General features: G+C 40.3%; 1 protein-coding gene across 1 annotated transcript in view; it reads right to left on the reverse strand.

Annotated features, from left to right (window-relative positions):
- Positions 1-6,469: 6,469 nt before the first annotated feature.
- The window catches only part of LOC112451524 (histone H3-like), a 269,127-nt gene continuing 253,831 nt past the window's right edge, over positions 6,470-21,765 (reverse strand). Inside the window, exons 2-4 of the mRNA XM_037975851.1 lie at positions 6,923-8,214; positions 6,622-6,836; positions 6,470-6,530 (exon numbers count right to left, since the gene is read on the reverse strand). Of these exons, the coding sequence (XP_037831779.1) occupies positions 8,046-8,214 (169 nt within the window). The 3' untranslated portion in view covers positions 6,470-6,530; positions 6,622-6,836; positions 6,923-8,045. The remainder of the gene's footprint in view (positions 6,531-6,621; positions 6,837-6,922; positions 8,215-21,765) is intronic.

Here is a 21,765-nt window from a genome sequence, read left to right on the forward strand (position 1 = left end):
GGGTAGGAAACTGTTTTGCGCGGTCCTTTGCTGAAATCTTTGTGGGCAAATGTGAAGCATTAGCTCACATTTTCGCTTCGGTCGCTGCTCCTGCATGCTCCCGGCATTCTGACGTTAACAGGATGTGACGTTGCATGTCTTCCTCGTGAGTTATTTGGGGTTATTTTGTATTCGACACTACACAAACCCACAAAGAAGACACTAGACCGCAGAAACGGTGGCAAATCACTTTAGAAACAATAAATATTGGGTTAAAGTTGCGGGAAAGTTGCAAAAAGTTGCGATTTCGCGGGGTTTGCTTGATTTTGCGGTAATAGCGAAATCCTGGAGGGTCTGACTATATGTTTAAACATGGTGTTTATTCTGGACAGCCAATGCTTAGCACAGAAGTCCAAAAACAAACTCCTGCTTGGGTTCACATTAAGTATGCCGGTCATCTCAATCATCCACCTCCAGGTAACTCCATCACTGACAGCACCTCTTTCATGACACCAACCTGAGTCTACAATAAGGCCTGGTAATTTAAACTGCTGTTCTGTGCAGAAGCACAAACAGCAACCCTCCACCTTCTTTCCAGTCAGTAAGGCGACATTTTATGTTTTTAGAGCCAGTTTATATCACCAAGAATTGACAAGTCCCTGGCGCTGCCCTTGCCTGCCACCTGGATTGCAATGTACTTGACCTTAACGGCTCTCCTCGCAGGTGGCACGCCCCCGTGGAGGTGGCTTCCTGTTATTTCTTTGGGCTTGGCATGGCCGAGCCCCAGGAGCCAAGGCTCAACCATCAGGCACTTGCCAGGCCTGGGTCCAGGATGGTGTCTGTTTCCCCGAACCTAGGCAAGATATCTCAATAAATGTGGTCTTTCCTCATTAAGGTATTTGAATTGCTCTTAGTCTGACCCTCAGGCTAGTTTGCCATGGGAGTCCTATCAGTGGCTGACACTCCAAACAATGTAGACACCAGGATCACTGAGGTACTCAGACTTCTCCACCACGTTCAGGTGGTGATTCTGCTGAAGCATGTAGTGCTGTAGTGCTTTGTTCTAACCAACAAAGCTGTTGCCACTCATGTGTAAGCATACATGGTTTCTGGACCTGGCAAATTTGGTGGCTTAAAGAGAGGTTCATCCAAGTGACCACATTGTGGAAATCAAAATGTAAAAAATAGTTAAAGTACAGATGTTTACCTATATTGCACAGTGCCATGTTTGCACAACTCAAACACAGCATATCAGAACAAACACCTCATACCAGCTCATACCATATATCTTCCATCAAACTGATATGCATTCTCATTTTTTTCTCACCATCTCTTACCTCCTCCCAACTGTCTGTAAGCTAATGCCTGAAGCAGTTCAAATGCCGGCCCCCATGAGATGGAGGAGTTAAGGTACAACAAAAAGAGCATCTGTAAACAACAGGCTGTAAAAAGTGGGGCTTAAAACTGATTCAGCTGTTACCAGCCAAAAACTGTTTTATACGTAAGAAGATTCACCTGAGTCAGGGGCAGAAGAGTGAATTACATCAGCCAGTTTTCATTATCGTTGTCTTTTATCAATGCACTGACATTACTCATAAAAACAGTATCCTCATAAAACTTTTCCATGGTTTCTACAGACACTCCATTTGTTGTTGGATAAATACAGCTACCTGCAATACTGATGCAATCCTGATTTCTCTTTTTCACAGATGTTCACTTCATCTTCGCAGCCTGTCACAGCTCATATTGATAAATTCTGTGAAAGGGAACTTCATCCACTCCGTCTTCAACATGCCAATTTCCCCTATTTTTATACTGTCTGGATTTTAACAAACTCAGATCCCCTCCCTACTAACTCTCACCTTCTGAACCAATTATTCAAATGAGCAGTTTTGGTTCAATTAAAGTTCTAAAAAATTAATCAGGTTTGTACTATGAGATAACTTTATAGACAGTTATAGACAAACTTTATTTTACAGTGTAGGGAGCACAAGCCAGTGTATCTGTTGTGCCGGTCCCAAGCCCGGGTAAATGGTGAGGGTTCTGTCAGGAAGGGCATCTGGCATAAAACACTTTTGCCAAAACTAACATGCGAGTTACCATACAAGACTGGTCGAACTTCAGGTTAACAACGACCTCAACTAATGCTGTTGACAAACAGGGTGCTGGTGGAAATTGTGCTACTGATAGTTGAAGACCACAAAGAGGGCAATGTGCCGGGAGACAGAGGGAGAAGAGGACAGTCAAGAGTGTAGGACTGAGGGTAGCAACTCTAAATGTAGGGACAATGACAGGCAAAGGTAGAGAGCTGACTGACATGATGCAAAGGAGGAAGGTAGATGTGTTACATGTGCAAGAGACCAAGAGGAAGGGCAGCAAGGCTTGCAGCATTGGGGTAGGGTTTAAGCTGTTTTACCATGGTGTGGATAGGAAGAGAAATAGAGTAGGGTGGTTCTGGAGGAGAAGTTAGCAAGGAATGTAGTTGAGGTGAAAAGACTGTCAGATAGGGGGATGTGTCTGAGGGTAGAAGCAGAAGGTCTGATGCTGAATGTTGTAAGTGGTTATGCTTCACAAGTTGGATGTGATGTAGAAGAGAAAGAGAAATTCTGGAAGGATCTCGATGAAGTGATAGAGAGTATTCCCAGAGAGGAGAGAGTGGTGATTGGAGCAGATCTGAATGGTCATGTTGGTGAAGGAAACAGATGAGCTGAGGTGTAATGGGCATGTTTGGTGTCAAGAGAAAGAACCAGAAAGAACAGACGGTGAAGTATTTTGCCAACGGGATGGAAATGGCTGTAGTCACCACCTATTTCCAAAACAGGGAGGAACACAGGGTGACCTATACGAGTGGAGGCAGCAGTACGCAGGTAGACTACATTCTGTGTAGAAGAGGTAACCTGAGGGAAATTGTGGACTGTAAGGTTGTGGCAGGGGAGAGTGTGGCCAGACAACATTGAATGATGATGGTGTGTAAGATGAGTGTTGTGGTGCAGAAGAGGAAAAGAGGAAAGGCAGAGAAACTTTTTTTAGTTTTTAGCTTCTGTTTTGCTCCTTTTTGCTTTTAACTACTCTTTTCTCAACTTAAGCTTTTAGCTACTGTTTTGGACATTTTAGCTATAAGCAAATGTTCTGCTGATTTTGTTTTTTAGCTACTGTTTAATTGATTTTAGTTTATAGCAATACGTTTACTAATTTTAACTTTTGTTAATTTTAGCTCTTAGCTATTATTCTACTCAAGTTTAATCTGCATCTTTTTTAGCTTATTTCATTTCTTGTTTTGCTTTAACTTTTGTTCTACTTGTTTTAATTCAGTTTCAGCTTCTTCAACAAATTTCAGTAAAGTCATTCTGAACTTTGTGTTCATTCAGCATTTTCACAGAAAATGCTATTTTTCTCGTTTAATGTTCGTGGGTTTTTTTTTTTTCTGAAATCCTGTTTTTTTTAATACTTTAAAAATCTTCTTGCTAAACATTTTCAGGAACAATGTTTCACTGTGACCACATTTAGTCTGAAGAGGAGAAAAAAAAGATCTGCATCATGCAAGGGTGAAAGGCTGAGGTTCATCTTCCAAGAACTTTTTCTAAAGTAATGTTTTGCTTCAAAAATGAATTATGGCAAAAAAAAAAAAAAAAAAATCAGCATCACTATATTGACTCACCAACTTAGTGAGATTAAATGGGTTTGTTTTTTTTAGAAAAAATGTTATATAATAAAATTGAAAGAGCAATATTTTGAACTAAATATAAACGCTGTCAGGGGGGCTCAAACAGATGATGTAGTTATTCGTAACAAGTTCAATTAAGGAACTCACTGGGTTGTGACTTTTGGGGGCTAGTTGGAGACACAAAATTGTGAGAAAATAGGCAAATTTCACAATTTGTCGCCAACAAGAAAATATGGCTTAAATTTGCATTTTTTTTTTATTCACTGACAACAAAAACCTGCTCATGCTCTTGGGAATCGCAGTGCAGAGATCTGGATCTCACACAGAAAACTTTCAGCCTCAGAGAGCCTCGGTGCATAAGTACATCTGCACAAGTGATGCAACTGACCCGGGAAGTGAGGAAGGAAAGTAATGACACAAGTTACCATAAATCAGCTGAAGCTAGGGTGGATTTATTCTGTTACTTTGGACCATTGCTCTCTTGCAGAAAACATGTAAGACTCAGCAAGTGGTAGTTTGTTTTATTATGTAAAACTATGACTTTCAAAAGCTAGTATCTACCCTTAGATAATACTCATAACCTTAGTCATTTTTTAATAAAATTTGCTTTATTAACAAAAAAATACAGCTCTAGCGCTCTAGAATTAAGGAAACTAAACTGAGAAGGCTTTGAGACAAATTCCAGAGACGACTCTTCACCAATTTTCTGAGAAAATTTGTTTAGCAAATTTTTAGAACATGTTCACAATTCCTGCGACTCACCTGAGGAAGTTAAAATTACCCACAAATGTTTTGCGACATTTTGGAAACTCTTGCGAATGCTGCTCGCACATTGTTGCCAACAGTCACACTGAGAAACAACCTTTGGTTCAGTAAAAGAAACAAAACATTCGTCAAAAAACACGTATAATAAAATCATGTTATAGAAAGTTGTACTTATTTAAATTTTTACAATATATTTTGTATTTTATCATTTCCATTGACTAAATTCAAGTCACTTACATTTAATGTTTGCAGCTTTTAACACACTGTTTATTGGTTTTAACTAATCCCTTCTACTTATTTGACAACAATGAAAAACTACACGAAATAGACAAGATAAAAATATATATTATTACTGTATAACTTGCATATATATTAGCTAGGCAGATACACAAATTTATCAAGCACCAATAAAGGAATTTAATGTAATACCAACCAGTTACCTGTAAATACATGCATTTGATTTGCACAAACTCCTAATATTTTTAGGCTTCCAAGCCCGTGGAAGCGAGCGGACGGCCAATGCAACGCATGGTAAGTAGGCAAAATTTATACTGCCGAAATGGCTGAATGGACTTACATGAAACTTGGTGGGTTTCTTCAGGATACAGCCCTGAAACTGTTATCAATATGGTAATGATTGGTCAAAGTGGGCATGGCTTATCTGCAAAAATGTATGTGTAGCATTTAAAATTTAGAAAAATTCACAAAAAATTCATTTGTTGAATTTAGAGGGCTAAGACATACAGGATATGTTCCTTGCATGAACTCTAAAAGTGCTGATCAAAATTCGCAGCTCTATATTTAAGCGTGTCATTACTATTTAAGTTTGTAACTCACGCTAGCAGTAGCAACTCGGACTCTGTTTGGCCAAACAACTTGAAATTTGGTACTCTGTTCAGATCTAGCCTAACTACAAAGCACAAGGAATATCGCTCAATCTTGAGTGCCCCCTTCTGGTTAAAAAAGAAAAACATATAAATGCTAACCAACATCTTCATTTTTTCATTTTATTTTGGAAAAATTTCCAGACTATGGTGGATTGGAAAATTTGGGCAAACAAAGGACATGATAATGGTCAACTGTGACTATTTTGAGGTTTTTCTGAGACATTGATTTTCAACAAATTTCTGAATATATTTCCATATGACTAGCACTGCTGAGACAAAGGTTAACAATTTCTTGTACAAAAGCCATTGAGTGTGGAGATTTCCCGAAGTGCAATCTTTATTCCACATATGCACACAGTGATGTGAGAATATTTGTTAAATTATATAATAAAGTTTAAATTTTTTGCGTATTAGCTGGACATCATGAAAATAAAGTTAATTTTTCATAAAGAATGTGTTCAATCCAAGAACATAGAAATAAAAAAAAAATTATTCTACGTGTAAGTATGGTCATTAGAGAATATTTTGGTCTTTTTTGAATGAGTAATAGATTTTATATGAATTTATTTCTTTGGCTCTGTGTGGTGTCAAATGCCAGTTAGGTTATTCTTCCCGAGATTTCTTAAGAATTTATACCATTGCTTCTTACAGAATGCCTTTGAGTATGCACTATACTGACAACTTTAGACTCGGTCCGCTTGCTGAGGGGCGTGGCGAAGCCACGCCTGCGGAACGTTGGGAGGGGAGCATGCGGAGAGGGGTGGAGCGTGGAGGCTTGGAACCCGTTTATAACTGCTTGCAGTTCTAGTTATCGATGTTTTCGTATTATTTTGTCAAACTGAACAGAAAATTGCTGAAATCAGCTCTTTTTGTATTTATGAATATATTATTTTCCATTATATTTTTGGTCAAAGCTACAAAGAGCCACATGTTGCCCCAAGGCCACAGCTGCAGAGCCCTGATCCTAGAGGGGACCTATTATACAAAATTCACTTTTTGCATGTTTTTGTACTTCCATTTGGGTATCTACTGCTTCTGGAAAGTCCAAGCACAAAAAAAAAAAACAAAAAACAAAACACCAAATCATTTTTGGCAATAAGTAAATGTTTTCTTGTCAGGATTCTAACTTTTCTTTGAGAGCAGTTCGGCGTCAGACAGACACGGGAAACAAACGTAACGATAAGTGATTTTATTTACAGTGAACAGATAGTGTAACAAAGGACGGGAACCGGGACCTGAAAAGAGAGGGCGTAGTGAGTCTAGGGTATCTTCGGGATAAGAGCAGGTAAGTGTGAACAGGGTTATTTTCCAGATGAGAGTTCTTACAGCGAGATGAGCAGTCCACAGCATGGAGGTGAGAGGATAAGGTAGGTACTTCCAGTAGTAGGTTAGTAGGTTCTCCAGAAGGCAACAGGTAGGTATCCTTTCCAGGCGGCAGCAGTACAGTTGGTAGACAGACACATGTAAACGGGTGGGGCACTTAACTTTGTGACGGGTCCCGGACACAGACCAGACTGGATCCACGAAACAGGCAGGTAATCCTGAAGACATGCAGAGAAGAACAGACACAATCCTCAGAAAAGCGGTTTCACATAAACTGAGACTACGAAAAGGCTTAGAACTTTACCACATGGCAAAACAATGCTCCAGCGCTGATCTGGTTCCCACCACAGCCTTAAGTACCCGACTTCTCTTGATGAGTCTAATCTGCCGCAGGTGTGGAAGGAGTGGAGAGGCGCTGCCAATCAACAGCCAGGACTGCCCACCAGGAAGAACCACACAAACTCCAAATCACCACATTTCTGGTGTCCGCAAAAGGACCTGTTTCACAAATCTCGGGATTGTTGTCACAATCCTCGTTACCTAGCAACCCCAAGCTGAGCCCAGCCCCTCACCTAGCAACTTGGGTTGCTAGGTGAGGGGCTTTATTACAAGAAGACCATCATGTTAGTTCTGCTGGTTTTACCACTGAACAATGTCTGCTGGAAAAGGAAACTGTTTTGTTGTTGGCTGCAATATAGAACATATACTGCCAATGTCCCGACCCGCTACCAATCAGGGTTTCAGACCCACTTATTGCCGCTCTCCTACTTGACAAATATCAGTTCGGAACCGCTAAGTGTCCCTGTCCCAAAGTCAGAATCCTCTGAGTTTAAATTAATAACGATATAAATGTGGGTCAGATCTGCAGCGTTTAATCCTTCAGCGAGTTTTTATGTTTTTTAATGTAGTGTTTTAGTAGGGTGTTGAGTGTTGAGTGGGCGTGGCCAATAGCATCTGATAAAATAATTAATATCTGAGAATGATTTTGTGTATTAAACTTAATGAACATGTTTTGTATAGCCTACAGACCTATCCTAACTTGTTCAAGGAAGCATAATAGGTCCACTTTTACCATCCCTTTAAGTCAAAATAAACCAGAGAACTTCAGTGGCTTGTGGTATGTTTTCTGATCGGAGCTTATAGGACACACAGCGTTTTTCTCCACTTTCTTTGTGTGATGAACTAGAATTTGTGTTTGGTCAACAATTTTAGTTCAATTCAACTCAAAATACTTTATTAATCCCAAAGGGGAATTGAATGTTGTTGTAGCTCATAATCCTGGTTTGGTTAGAGTTGGTATAGATGCTAATGGCTGTAGGCAGGAAAGATTTCTTGTGGCGGACTGTCTTGCAGCAAATCTGAGGAAACCTCTGACTGACGACACTCTTATTGTGTATTGTTATTATGTGTTAAATGTGGGAGTAAGTTTAAGCCCTTTCCCCATGGATCCTGGAGGCCAGTTGTACACGTTTGGGCATGATGGTGACCCTCTTGGAGTGGATGGCGCACAGATTGGTGTCCTCAAACACCCCCACCAGGTAAGCCTCGCTGGCCTCCTGAAGGGCCATTACAGCCGAGCTCTGGAAGCAGGTCAGTCTTGAAGTCCTGGGCGATCTGGCGGACCAGGTGCTGGAGGGACAGCTTCTGGATGAGCAGCTTGGTGGACTTCTGGTAGCGGCGGATCTCCCTGAGAGCCACAGAAAAGAAGAGCCACAAAAATAGTCCACCAGCACCAGAGCTGAATCCTAAGCGCTTCTTTTCCTTGTGTTTAAGAGAAGAAAACAAGCAAACCTCTGGATTACAATAAAGCAAGCAAAGTTAAAAGCACTCACAGTTAGGATATCTAAGCCTGAAAGAACATGGAAGTAGTCACCCTTTCAGCAAGGATGGAAAAAAAAAATCTGTGAAGAATCATCCCTGCAGGGAGGAAAGTCAACATACTGGAAAGTGGTTCATTGTGGGTCACAAGGTCACAAATGAGCCCACCTGGACTGAAAACGGGTCCCAATAAATTACAATGAGCACCTTTTCAGCGTTTTTTACTGTAAAACACAGAACACACACACACCTCACAAAAACTGTTCAGTCATCAGCATCTACTAACATCCGCAGCCCAGTCAGATACAACCCTTAACTTATTTTATTGCTTTCATTTTTCTTTTAACAGGATATATTTTATCTTTGTGTTTTTTATGTTATTTGATGGGAAACACCTTGTGATTTTATCTTGAAAGGAAACAAAACATACTTATTTACTTACTATGACAGTAGAAGTAGCTCGTCAGTCCAGCCAGAATTAGACTACTTCTCCAAACTGAGGTCAATAAAAAAGTTATCTACAACAGGTAAGACATTAACTGTTTATAACCTTTGCACAGAATCCCTCTACAAAAAGTCTGAGCTAGTTCTTTGGGGAACATTCTTGGACAGAGGATAATATGAGGACAGGGAGTGTCTGCAGAACTCAGAATGAGCTGCTGATAGAGGTGAAGTTTTATATATTTATCCATCCATCCATCCATCCATCCATCCATCCATCCATCCATCCATCCATCCATCCATCCATCCATCCATCCATCCAGCTTCTTCCGGGGTCGGGTCGCGGGGGCAGCAGCCTAAGCAGGGAGACCCAGACTTCCCTCTCCCCAGCCACTTGGGCCAGCTGCTCCAGGGGAATCCTAAGGCGTTCCCAGGACAGCCGAGAAACATAGTCCCTCCAGCGTGTCCTGGGTCTTCCTCTGGGCCTCCTTCCAGTTGGACGTGCCCGGAACACCTCACCAGGGAGGCGTCCAGGAGGCATCCTCACCAGATGCCCGAGCCACCTCAACGGGCTCCTCTCGACGTGGAGGAGCAGCGGCTCTACTCTGAGTCCCTCCCAGAGGACTGAGCTTCTCACCCTACCTCTAAGGGAGAGCCCAGACACCCTGCGGAGGAAACTCATTTCAGCCATTTGTATTCGCAATCTCGTCCTTTCGGTCACTACCCAAAGCTTGTGACCATAGATGAGGGTAGGAACGTAGATCGACCGGTAAATTGAGAGCTTTGCCTTTTAACTCAGCTCTCTCTTCACCACGACAGACCGGTACAGCGCCCGCTTCACTGCAGATGCTGAACCAATCCGCCTATCGATCTCCTGCTCCATTTTTCCCTCATTTGTGAACAAGACCCCGAGATACTTAAACTCCTCCACTTGGGGCAGGACATCTTCCCCGACCTGGAGAAGGCACTTTACCCTTTTCCGGCTCAAGAAGTTTTATATAATTTGATAAAATCTGATAAAACAGATTATTCTGAAATATGACCTCATGAAACAGCAAAGTAACAAACGATCTTTTCATCTGATCCGTCTATCCGAGCTGTGTCATTAAACACCAAACTGTGTCTCTGACCATGAGGAGTTGCTGTTTTTATAAGAATATGAAAATGATTGTCCACATTTATTAAAGAAAGCCACAGGAATCCCTGAAGGACATTCCTTTAGCTGTTTACACAGAGAGTGTGTTTGTCAGGTGTGGGTTTAAACAGTAGGTTACTCAAACACACACACAGTGTCTGGGAACTAACCGGATGCTCATTGCATTTCTCAAAGTGGCACTTCCTTCCTCTACACACTCCAGGCTATGCATTGAACTGCTGCTGGTTAACCATCTGGACAGGTCCCAACAACTTCCACTGCATGTGTGTGGACAGGACAGCGCCAGTGTGGGACTGACACGTTTGGTGTAAGCGCTCACTAACAACAGACTCCTGACAGTCATAAATTCACACTGTATGTATTATTGTCAGGTACAACTAGTGTTTGGTTGTTGTGCACGTGGGGGTGTACCATGCGTGTGCATCTGAATTCAGCTGCACTCTTGTTAAGAAAATCCATGCCTCATTGTTGGGTTGTCTCGGGGACTGGGTGGCTTCATTCCCAAACTGGATCCTACGGATTAAAATGGAAAAAGTCCTGAAAGATCGGTCACAAGCTAAAATAGAATGCAAAACCCAAATGTTCTTCTCTAAAGCTCAGCAGACTTACTTTTCAAGATATTTAACTGTATTTGCAATTATTTTCCCCATATGGTGTGGCTTCCCAGTCATCCAGGACATGGCATATCCAATAAATAAATTAATTAATTAATTAAAAAACAATCAAAGCAACCAGACCTGTGTTCTGTAGTTGAAGACAGTTCTCTTCTGATCCTGCTTTCTCAATTTAAAACTGGAGAGTATGGAGTTCCAAGCTTGAATCTGCTTGAGATGCTTCTTCATGCAGCTAAATTCAGATGCAGATTAATCTCACTACCCTCCCACCTGAGGATCATTAGGGTCTTTGTTTGTATGACTCACAAAACAGATGTTTTGGTTGCATGTATGAAGAATGAGAGGAAAAATGACTGAGTATCAGGCTTAATGCTCCATTGTAAGTTTTTAGGTACTTTCACAAAACAGTTTTACAAAATGGCCACAAAGACCAGTCTGTCTTTACGCTGCCCCTGACTGTTCACAAATCACAGATGGAACCGGCCACATCTTGCAGAGATGTGAGCTTTCAGAAATGAAGTGAGAATCGCTGAATCAAAAGAGGTATGGAGAAGAACTCAGCTGTGTTGACGTAGAGCGCAATGCATTAAATGTTTGAAGGACATCTCCTTTTTATCATTTTCAAAACATGACAAATTAACTCAGTTTAGTGATTCTCTTTGTTGTTAATTTAAAAGACTTTTGATTTAGCTAGCCTTTTAAAGGCTATCAAAAGTCTTTTGTTTAAAGTAGCAAAAGACTTGTGACTCGTCTTTTTGCTACTTTTAACTAGCTATTTGTTTGTTTTTTTGCTTTTAGATAGAATTTTGCTATTTTTTTGTTTTTAGCTAGCCTTTTGCTACATTGAGCTGTTAGCTAGCCATTTGCTACTTTTTGTTTTTAGCTTGAGTTTTAAAAGCTTTACAAAGCTAAGTTAAGCTTTAAGCTACTGTTTTAAACCAGCCATTGGAAGGATACTTTCCGTGGACTTCTGGTGCCGGTCCCAATACCGGATTAATGGTGAGGATTGTCTCATGAAGGACATCGATGTAAAACTTCTGTCAAAACAAACATGTTGATCTACCACTATCCTACTGGACTGGTCAGGGCCCGGGTTACAACAACCGCCTCTGGTGCTGTTTACCAGCAGGGTACTGGTGGAAATTGAACTTTGAAGCAGATCATTTGTTGTGGCAACTCCCTACAGGAAAACAGCTGAAAAATAAAAAAATCTTTTCACTTGTGTTTTGCCACTTTTAGGTTGTAGGTAGCATTTTGCTACAGTAGGTCAATAACTATCATTTTGCTTTGTTTAGCTTTCAGCTGGTGTTTTGCTCCTTTCAGATTTTAGATAGTATTGTGCTTCTTTTAGCTTTGACTATTCAGTTTCAGCTTTTTCAGCAGATTTCAGTAAAGTCATTCAGCACTTTGATATCTCTAGTTTGTTTAGCCAAGATCCCATTGTTTTCTATGGGGGAAATTCTTTGCAGTTTTTTGAGAATCGTATGTACACCATACGATGTACTGCTATCAAAGAACAAGAGCTTACAGAACACTAGTCCTGATTAAGTTTTGATGGGTTTTTATGGGGTTTTTCCAAAGCTGCAGGAGGTGTACTGACCCAGAAACTATAACGGAGATCAAACGTAACAGGTGATTAGTAATAAGGATGCTTTTTATATTGGCACCCTAATTAACTAAAAAAAAGTCAGATATTTTTAATGACCAAAGCTGAAATTATTTAGTAAAGGTACTAAATTAATAATAATCAAACAAAAGAAGACTTTTGCTTTTTTTCTGTTAAACATTCATCTTTGTTGTCTGGGTTGCAACTGTTTTGGAGACAAATGTTTTCATCAAGGCCTTTCATTGTTAGTCTCTTTCCACTTTTCTAATCGATGCTTCGTAGCAGTTTTCAAAATATTCCAGGAAAAAGCAGACGCTGGATGTAGTCCCAGCTGCTTCTGCCTCGGTGACAGTCGAGGAGCCTGTAGGTGATGCATCACAGCCATTCTCTCAGGGAGGCGGAGGGGAAGCTCATGTAAACGCTCTTAAATCAACACCCTGGGACAGATGGGGGTGAGGGGGTGGGGAGGGGGTTGTCACGTGACTCCCCCATGCCTTCTTTCCCCCCTCGCCGTCAAAACACACTGTGAACGGTCAGGGCGAAGGGAGGCATGTGAGAGGAGAGCGGGGCTGTGAATGATTCCTGCCTCGGTTTGAATGAATCAGACTAAGTCAGACGCAAGGCTCTGAGTGGGACGTGTGATCAGACACCATTATTACACAGAAGAAACGAGCTCTGACAGATCCCGGTGACATGCTTTCATTCGTGGGTGGCAACACTTTTAGTACACCGACTGTATATGAAGAGCAGTTGTAAAACCCGCTGCAAATGTCTGTGTTTTTATCGTCTGCCGCTGACAGCAAGAGGGCGATGATGTTTTCGAGCGTGTTGTCGGCACCTGTAAGCAAAATACATCATGAATCACTGATTTTATTGAAACTCTCAAAGTAATCAACGGGTTGACACCTGCAACAGACTAACATTTGGACCCGGTTCCAATACTCGCACTTCCACCCTTGTTCCACCCTCGTGTCCTTCAAATACGCGTTCATGCTGAAAGGTCTGAGTGCGTAGTGTGTCCCAATTCTTCGGCGTGCTCTTTAGCCCCGCCCCCTTTGTGTACTACATCTGGCCTTCGGCTAAGCCCTCATTCAGGCGGATTTCGGAGAAGTATTTACTCACAATTCATTGCTGCATGTGACGTTTTGATTTTTTTTTATCATTATCTTTATTGATAATGAAAGGGTTTTGAATTAAACAGCAGAAACATGGCAGTGATGACAGAGCAAGCTGCGTCTGTCACAAAAAAAACAGTTTTTAAATGTAAAGTATTGAAATAATTCTTGTTTCACTCTGATGTACAGGTGTGAATACTATCAAACTTTGCTCCATATTCAACAAGTCATAACAAAACACATTTGAACAGCCAAATATCTCCTGCAGTGACTTTAGAAAGTAAAAATACCTATACTGTACTTTTAAAATTACACTGGCACCTTCTTAAAATGCCAAAACAGCAACCGATCCCGCCCTGTTGGATGTTACAGTTACGGCCCAGAGGCGTAAGTCGATGATGTAACCTGTACTGTCCCAATTCTCCAATTTTTGCATGCTTGTAACCTGCACACATGAACCCTTCTGTGCACTTCGACTGAGTACACACTTCATAGAGGGGCATAGGGTGTAGTGCGAGTATTGGGATAGGGCCTTGGAGTCAACCTGATTCAAGATGGCCACTGCAGCTATGCAGTCTGGGCTAACATGAAAATGGGTATAACTCAGCCAATTTTACAGATATTCAGCTAACATCTGGTGTGGTACTAGCTGAGACTTTTTTACAACACATAATCCAAGTGTAACTCATTGTGTGGGATCTTTGTGTAAAACCTTAGCATTAACTATTAAAGTCAACCTTTGTTTGTCAGCAAAATATCTCCTGGACCATGGGATAAATTTCAATGAAACTCTCACTATTAGCTGCACCTCTAAAAGTGAATAACTTCTGGAACGAACCCAGTTCAAGATGTCTACCACATCTAATCAGCCTTAGCTGACACAAAAATGGCTACATCTCAGTGAATCTGACAGATATAGTAGCTGAGAGTTATTCACAGCACATACTTAAAGAACCAACAGATCATGCAAGATATTGCAATTACGTTATTTCTAAGCTTTCACCTAAACAACTACAACTTGATCATTTTTCAACACAAAATGATTCAAATCTAAATCTGCCGCATGAAAGGTTAGCGGGCGATAAGCATTCCTTCATGGAAAGCTAGGCCTTTATTTTTAGTCAGTATTCGAATAAAAGACTCATATCAATTTCAGGAATCGTGTTTTTCCCTTTCTCTTGGCCTTCATGGCTGTTCCTGAGTTGCCAGGACAGGCAGCTCTGTGTTTTGAAGCTCACTTTATCCTTGTAAAACCAGAATCACATAAATAAATGCATGGCACTCCTCACCACACGGGAGGTCTTTAGCATCATGTTGTTGTTCTCCAACTCTCCCACAAAGACTTAACATATAAACTTCACGCTTTTAAGTCACTTTGCTGCCGAAGAGCGGCATGCAGTCAGCTGAAAAACCATAAATACGTTTCAAGGTGAGCGCTGGAAATACAGGCCGTTTGAAAGTCTCTTCCAAGACAGGACGGAGAACACTGAAAGCAGATTTTTGGTGCTGTTTTTAAACATGTAGAAGAGAGAAGAAAAAATACTGCACCCCCTGATAATAAACAGCAAGTTTATGCTAAAAAGAAAAAAGAAGCTCCTTCCACCTCCCTCCCCCGTCTGTATCTGCTAACACACACTCCTCCCTTAGCCTATATAGGCAGACAGCAGCTGAGCTGACCCACTCCACCCTCTATTCTCTCCTTCAATAAACACACAAAAGCTGTGTTTGCACCTTTTAAAATACATTCAAATATTTTTGCTGGGTTTTTTGGTAAAACTACAAAAGAAAAGATGAGTTTTGTTGTTTTTTTGCTCCTGACAGGGTGAGTAATACAGGCAGAAAGCTCTGCAATGTGGAGAGAAAGGCTGAGCTGAGCAGAGCTGCTGCTCCCATCCCCCACGTTCACATAGCAAAGTTCTGCTGCTTTTGCAAGCAGCGACGCTGCCTTCACGGGCTCCACCGGGGGCTCGGAAAGCTCAGTGCTGCAGCATTTAACTGCTGCCGAGCTAGAAACAAAAGGCTACAAAAGTGCAGTTTAGCTTTCTTTATTTTATTCTTTGTTCTTGTCATTGTTATTTTTGCCAGACATGCTCAAAAAAAGGACTCCAGTCACAGAAATCTCCTGCAACATACAACTTACATTCATATAAAATATTAGAGAATGTTGTTATTTATTCACGTTTTCTCTGATATCTCTTCAAGTACGAATAAAAACACATGATTTAATTCAGTCTGAACGCATTTGTGTGAATTCTGATTCAGCATTGGCACAATTGTTTTCCTGTTTTTTTCCTGTTTTGTTTGATTAATGTGGTATTACTTCTTGTTTTTAAATCTTTTATATTTTTCAAAATACTTAACTTTATTTACAAATATTTTCCTCACAGAAATACACTGAAAGATCTTCAGTTTCTTTAAAAACATTGTTTTCTCTGAAATCTTCTTTAGGATACTTGCTCTGGTTTTGTTTCTCAAGCTAATTTCACCTTTTAGCTAGCTGTTTGCTACTTTTAACTCTTAGCTAGCATTTTGCTGCTTTTAGCTTTTAGCCGTTATACTATTCATTTTGCTACTTGTTTCTAGTGTTTTGCTACTTTTAATTTCTCACTACTTCGTTTCTATTTTTTTTTACTTTTAGCTATTTTTTGCCACTTTTAGTGGTTTTGGCTAAATTCAAGATCATTTGAAGTGCTGATCGGAAGAGAAGAATGACTGAATCCCTTTATATATAGTTTTAGTCAGTCCTTTGCTCTTGTAGCTGCCCGCACCTCGCCAATATTTTAGCCACTGTGATTTTTCCTTAGTCTTCACATGGCAACAAAAGTAACAACAAAAGCTGCATTTTCTGTGACAATACAGAGTGAGCACTGAGAGCTGAATGGCATTGCTAAAATTTGCAGAAGAAGCTAAAACTGAAACATATAAAGCTAAAAGAAGCAGAACACTAGCTAAAAGGACCAAAACTGTAGTGAAATGCTAAAAGTAGTTAATTGCTAGCTAAATGTTAAAAGTAGCAAAGGGCTAGCTAAAAGCAGTCAAATGTTAGCTAAAAGTTAAAAGTAACAAAAGGTAGTAAAATTCTTGTTGAAAGTAGCAGAAGAGTAGCTAAAAGTAGCAAAAGGCAATATAAAAGCTAAAACCAAGTACCCCCACCTTCTCTTTTTGTTGGGAGTTGAACCAGCAGGACCTATTTTACAGGAGCTGCCATGCTGTAATTTTGTAACCAGAGTCTGTGCAGTAGCAATCTAGGGCTTTAAGTCCCGCCTACTCTCCCACACAGTATCACCGAGTTACATGAACGTTATTTTAAGCATTAAACAACTAATCACAAATAATAATTACAAAAAGGTTAATATTTGAACATACAGCAAGAAGATGAGAACTATGTGAGTCAACATCTGAAAAAAAGGATCTGAGGTGTGTTTTTATTTTGTAACAACGGCAATGTCCTGTTTGTTTACATGAAGGGGGAGGGACTTCAGACTTGGACAGGTTCTGGCTTCAACTTCCAGGTTCACGTCAGAGGTCTTCTTATTATGTACAGTCTATTGCTAAAAGTAGAAAAAGGCTAGCTTACAGCTACCATATTTTCCGGACTATAAGGTGCACCTAAAAGCTTTCAGTTTTCTAAAAAAAACAACAGTGCACCTTATATATGTTAAAAGTCCTAATGTTTTAGTACGACTTCGGTAAACTACAAAGCCGCAACGCTTTCAGCATTACGGCTCAGTTATAGTCACACTTTGTCGTGTTGCGCAGTGCTCCGTGCACGGCGCGCAGACATGAGGGAGCAGTGTAGGCGTTTATACTTGAAGCTTACGTCAGTGCAGTATTCTTCCGTGAGTTTTTAACCGTTTGATTATCTTGATTATCATAGAGAGGTCATAAATGCTCATACAGGCAAACCAGCTCTGCCAGAGCACCAAAATCGTCCATTTTGAATGGAGCGCAGTACGAGCGGTCCGTGCGAAGTTACAAAAATTGGGAGGTGCACAACGATGCACCTTGTAGTCCGGTGCGCTTTATATATGACAAAAGTTCGAAAATGGACCATTCATGGACATGCATCTTATAATCCAGTACGCCCTATAGTGTGGAAAATACAGTACAAGTAGAAAAAAGCTTGCTAAAACATAAAAGTATCCCAGTGGTAGCTAAATGCTAAAGTAGAATAAGAAGACAAATATAGGGTTCTGTGGAAAAGTTTTGTGACCAGTTATTATTTTACCTGGTGTAGCTATCTCAATAAATGACCTCAGTTTGGAGAAACAGAGTTTAATTCTGACATTACTGATGAGATGAAAGGCAAGTCTAAATGTAGGTCAGACCAAAGTGGACCGCTGCTGTCTTATAACATCTCTGATTTCAATAATTCCACATTGGTTCATGTAAACACTATTTTATAAACTTTTATACCATTGTCAATTTTGAATTGCATTGTTATTGTGTTTTACTAATGCAGGAAGTGCATCAACAGGAGGTGTTTTCCTGTTTATAGTCTCCTCTGCATGTTCTAACTACATCAGCATACTTTGTGCTGTATGTAACAATCATAAATCAGAACAGGTTGATTGGTAATAGTGTGCTGAGTCTTTTGGCATTTGTAACGTTCGTTCTTTTTGACTTATTTAACTTTATTGACTAAAATTTGCCCATAACAATACTCTAAGATCTCTTTCATTTCTTCAAAAACATTGTTGGTGTAGATTTAGCTACTGTCTTGCTAATTTTAGTTTTTATTTACAGTTTTGGTCATTTCAGTGTTTAGATATGGTTTTGCTTCATTTGGCTTTTAGCAGCGGTTTTGATCATATTCGTTCTGTTCTGCTTGTTTAAACAGTAACAATTTAGGTTCCGCTTCTCCGAAAAATTTCCACAGTCATTCTGCACTCAACATTCACACTGTATTTTTGTAAAAAACTTAGATTTCTCTCGTTCTGCTTGAAAAATAACCACAGAATTCCACGTAAACTCAAAATGAAATATAAATGTAAAAATAGGGTTTGTAAGAAGCATTTGCACGAACCGCTATGAAATTTTGAAGATTGGTGTTATTTTAAGGCAGCAGCATTTCGCTTTTTTTTGTCCTGCTCAGATTAGCCACTAGCTCATCAGTTCAGTCAGAATTTAACTCTGTTTTGCCAAACTAACAAACTAACGTTGTTCAAAGATCTAGCTGCAATACGTAAGATATTAACGGTTCATACTCTTAGGCCTAGTTCACACATGGCTGGATGTCTGTTAAACTGAATAGTTTTTTATGCGATTTGGCCTTTCATCCACACGTAACCTCCGTTTAATGGCACTAAAAACGATTGATATTGAAACCTCCGGCCAAAGTGAAGATTTGGACATTGGTAACCGGAGATTTAAAGGTCAGCACATTATAGTCTGCAACAAGTAATGCAGCGCTGATGTCACATAGGCGATGATTGTTATTGTTTGACCATGTAGTAAAGGAATACTGTCTGCTATCAGAGAGGTGCTGATTTTTACCTTGGTTCAGACGCTTTTTGCGTGTTTGTTTTTACAAACCCAACTGCTACAATACGTTGAATTGCAAAGGAGAAGGAGCGCTTTGAGGGCAGCGGTTTTACACCAGCTGTCCCTCCCTATATGGAGGCACAATACTGCCGCCATTCAACGTTGCCGTTGCTGGTTTTGGATCAGCGATCATAAATGATGATTTAAACATGTCCCCCTATGGGTTTGGCATGTTTAAAACAAAGCTCAGTGTTGAAATTCAGTGGGTTCGTGTGGATGAACACTTTTTTAAACCGATCCGGTGTGGATGGTATCATTTCTTCAAACGATGTGGCGGAAACATTTAGTTTTATAAAGACCTGACTACATGTGGACTAGGCCTCAGAAAGTAATCACTGAATGTACATCTACAACTGCCTACCTTTTGAAGTCAATCCAGTGCAAGATGGCTGCTACAGCCAACTGTCAGCTTGACAGACATTGAGCCAAAATCTGATCTGGTAGTAGCTGAGAGTCAACCACAACACGATGCTCTTTATGATATGAACAAATAACTCACACAAAATCTTGTGATATTGTGAGTGGTTCTGCATAATGCTATTTTTAAAATTTGACCTGAACAACTGTATTACCTTTTATCCCCTCAGCATTAGATCATTTTAGTTTAAAACTTTAGCATGAGAGGTGGTGGGCAATATGTGTTCCTTCAAGGAACGCCAGGCCTTTAATTCTAAAATCTTTTACATTCAATTTCAAGAAGTGTGCATCCTAAGAAACTATAAGAGAATAAATGTTTCCCAGATTTTGCTTTCACTTTCAGTCTAGTCCCATTCGAAGACAGTCGTGTCTGGTTTGTGGAGGGAATTAGAAAATGCTGACAGCACGTGAAGGGAGCACAAGGGCTGCTGCTGCTGCTAGGAGAGCGCCAGGCAGAGAATATGAAGAAAAAGGGGGTGGGGAGGGACAGATTGGTGAGGAGCTGTCCCTATTCACTGTATACAGCGGCTCCAAATCTCCTCACAAGACCGTGCGCTGTGGTGAGGTTTACCTTCAAGAAAAAAAAACGTGATGCATCTCATTTCACTGACTTATACACTGTCACTTTGGTTTTCACCAGACCTGTTTCTCTTTTTCTGTCTTCACTTCCTGCTCTGTGACTGGTTCAGTCCATCCCCCATCCTTCCTCCTTTTCTATCCTCTCTCTGACTGTCTCTTTCACACTCACACACACCACACAGAAATGCACAGGTTGTAATTTCATGCTTTCCTCCACTTTCCTGCGCTGTGCTCACTCCTCTCATTTGCCACTGCAGACACATGGAGGCAGTCATTTCCACCCATTAGCCCTCTCTCATAGCAGATGACTCTGTGGCCTATTTTGTTCCACTCTTTTCACCATCTAATAAGAAAAGACGGCAGGAAAAAATACACACATGCTGCTGCACAGAAGGATGTGGCACAGGGAAGCACATGGCTTTATAATTCAGCAGTTATGGTCAAAACTTCAAGTCAGAACAGTAAAACGTGTTTTAATTAGAAAACAGCACAAAGCTAAACCTTGTTTTTAAAACATGTGGCTATGTAAAGAACTTGAGTTGAATATTCATGAATGTATAAACACGCCGTATATACCTTCAAAATTACAGTTTTAGTGCTAATATTAGAGTTGAACTGTTAATCAAGTCTCGGAATTAAAACTATTTTAAGATGACAAAACATTGTCAAATCTGCTAGAATCATAGTTTCTTGTGAAACCAACAGCAATGTAAAGGTTTAAATTATAGCAGCTGAATGATCTGCTATGAAATTTTGAAGACAGAATTTGTTTTAAGATGGCAAAATCAGCTTTGGAAATGTGTCCGCTCAGACAAGCCATAATGCCACCTTGTCAATATGTCCTGCTCCACTGTCAATTTTACTGTTTGAAAATTTTTTTAATGTTTTAATTATTTTCGTCAACAATTATTGTAACTGCTACTATATAAACTTATATACTCTAATCAGTCTCACATGACATTTTTTTGGGCAGAAATATGATATTCCTGGCTGCATATAAAGTGTTACAGTTATCAGTTGCTCTGATTATTGGTGCAGAGTTGCATGTAAATAATGTAATAATGCGTTATGTGAAAGGGATTGCAATGTAGAAGTTTGTTAGTATGGCATTTTGGAGAATGACGTTATTTTAGGGCGGTAGCAATTGACTTTGTTCTTGGCTCTGGTCGCATTAGCCGTTAGCTTAATCTAAAACAACAGAAAGAGACTGGAATAGCCAATAACAGTCTATGCTGATGTGTCAAAAATTCACAACACCATTTTGGTAAGTGCTGAGTGGCATCCTTAGGCACCGTTTCCTGGAAACACAATAAGAATGGGGTCATTTTGATCAGTAATCCTCCCAGTAACTGATACCATCAGACTGTCTGTCTGACTGCAAACTGATCTGAAAATGAAATAATTTTTTTCTTTACATTTTTGTACTGGACTGAACTGAAATGCCCCTCTAAAGGCATTTAAAACAAAAAGGAATAAAGTAGGCGGAGCAGCAGAAGGTCAGTATTTCCTGGCTGAGGCTAAGAGCTATGTACAACAGGTAAGATATTTGTTTACAACTTTTTTTTTTTTTTTTTTTCACAAAATGCCACTCCAAAATGGCCAGAAATATCTGCCTGAGGCTTCCCAGCCCTTCAGTAGATGTTCCTCTTTCAACACAAGCATCGTTTTTATCTTCTGCGTCAGTGGAAGTTCTCACTGACTCTTTTCCTTTTCTCGGTGGTGTTTGACGGAGGCGAGCACAGTCCGGATCCAGTTCTCGCCGCAGCTCCGCTCCAGGTTTGTGAGTTCTCGCGAAAGGTCGGTAAGATGGCTGTGTCTCGCAGAGCCTCGTGCTGGTCTGGTTGATTTCTAGCTCGC

This window comes from Kryptolebias marmoratus, linkage group LG5 (assembly GCF_001649575.2).
Source record: "Kryptolebias marmoratus isolate JLee-2015 linkage group LG5, ASM164957v2, whole genome shotgun sequence".
In the NCBI taxonomy this organism is placed as follows: domain Eukaryota; kingdom Metazoa; phylum Chordata; class Actinopteri; order Cyprinodontiformes; family Rivulidae; genus Kryptolebias; species Kryptolebias marmoratus.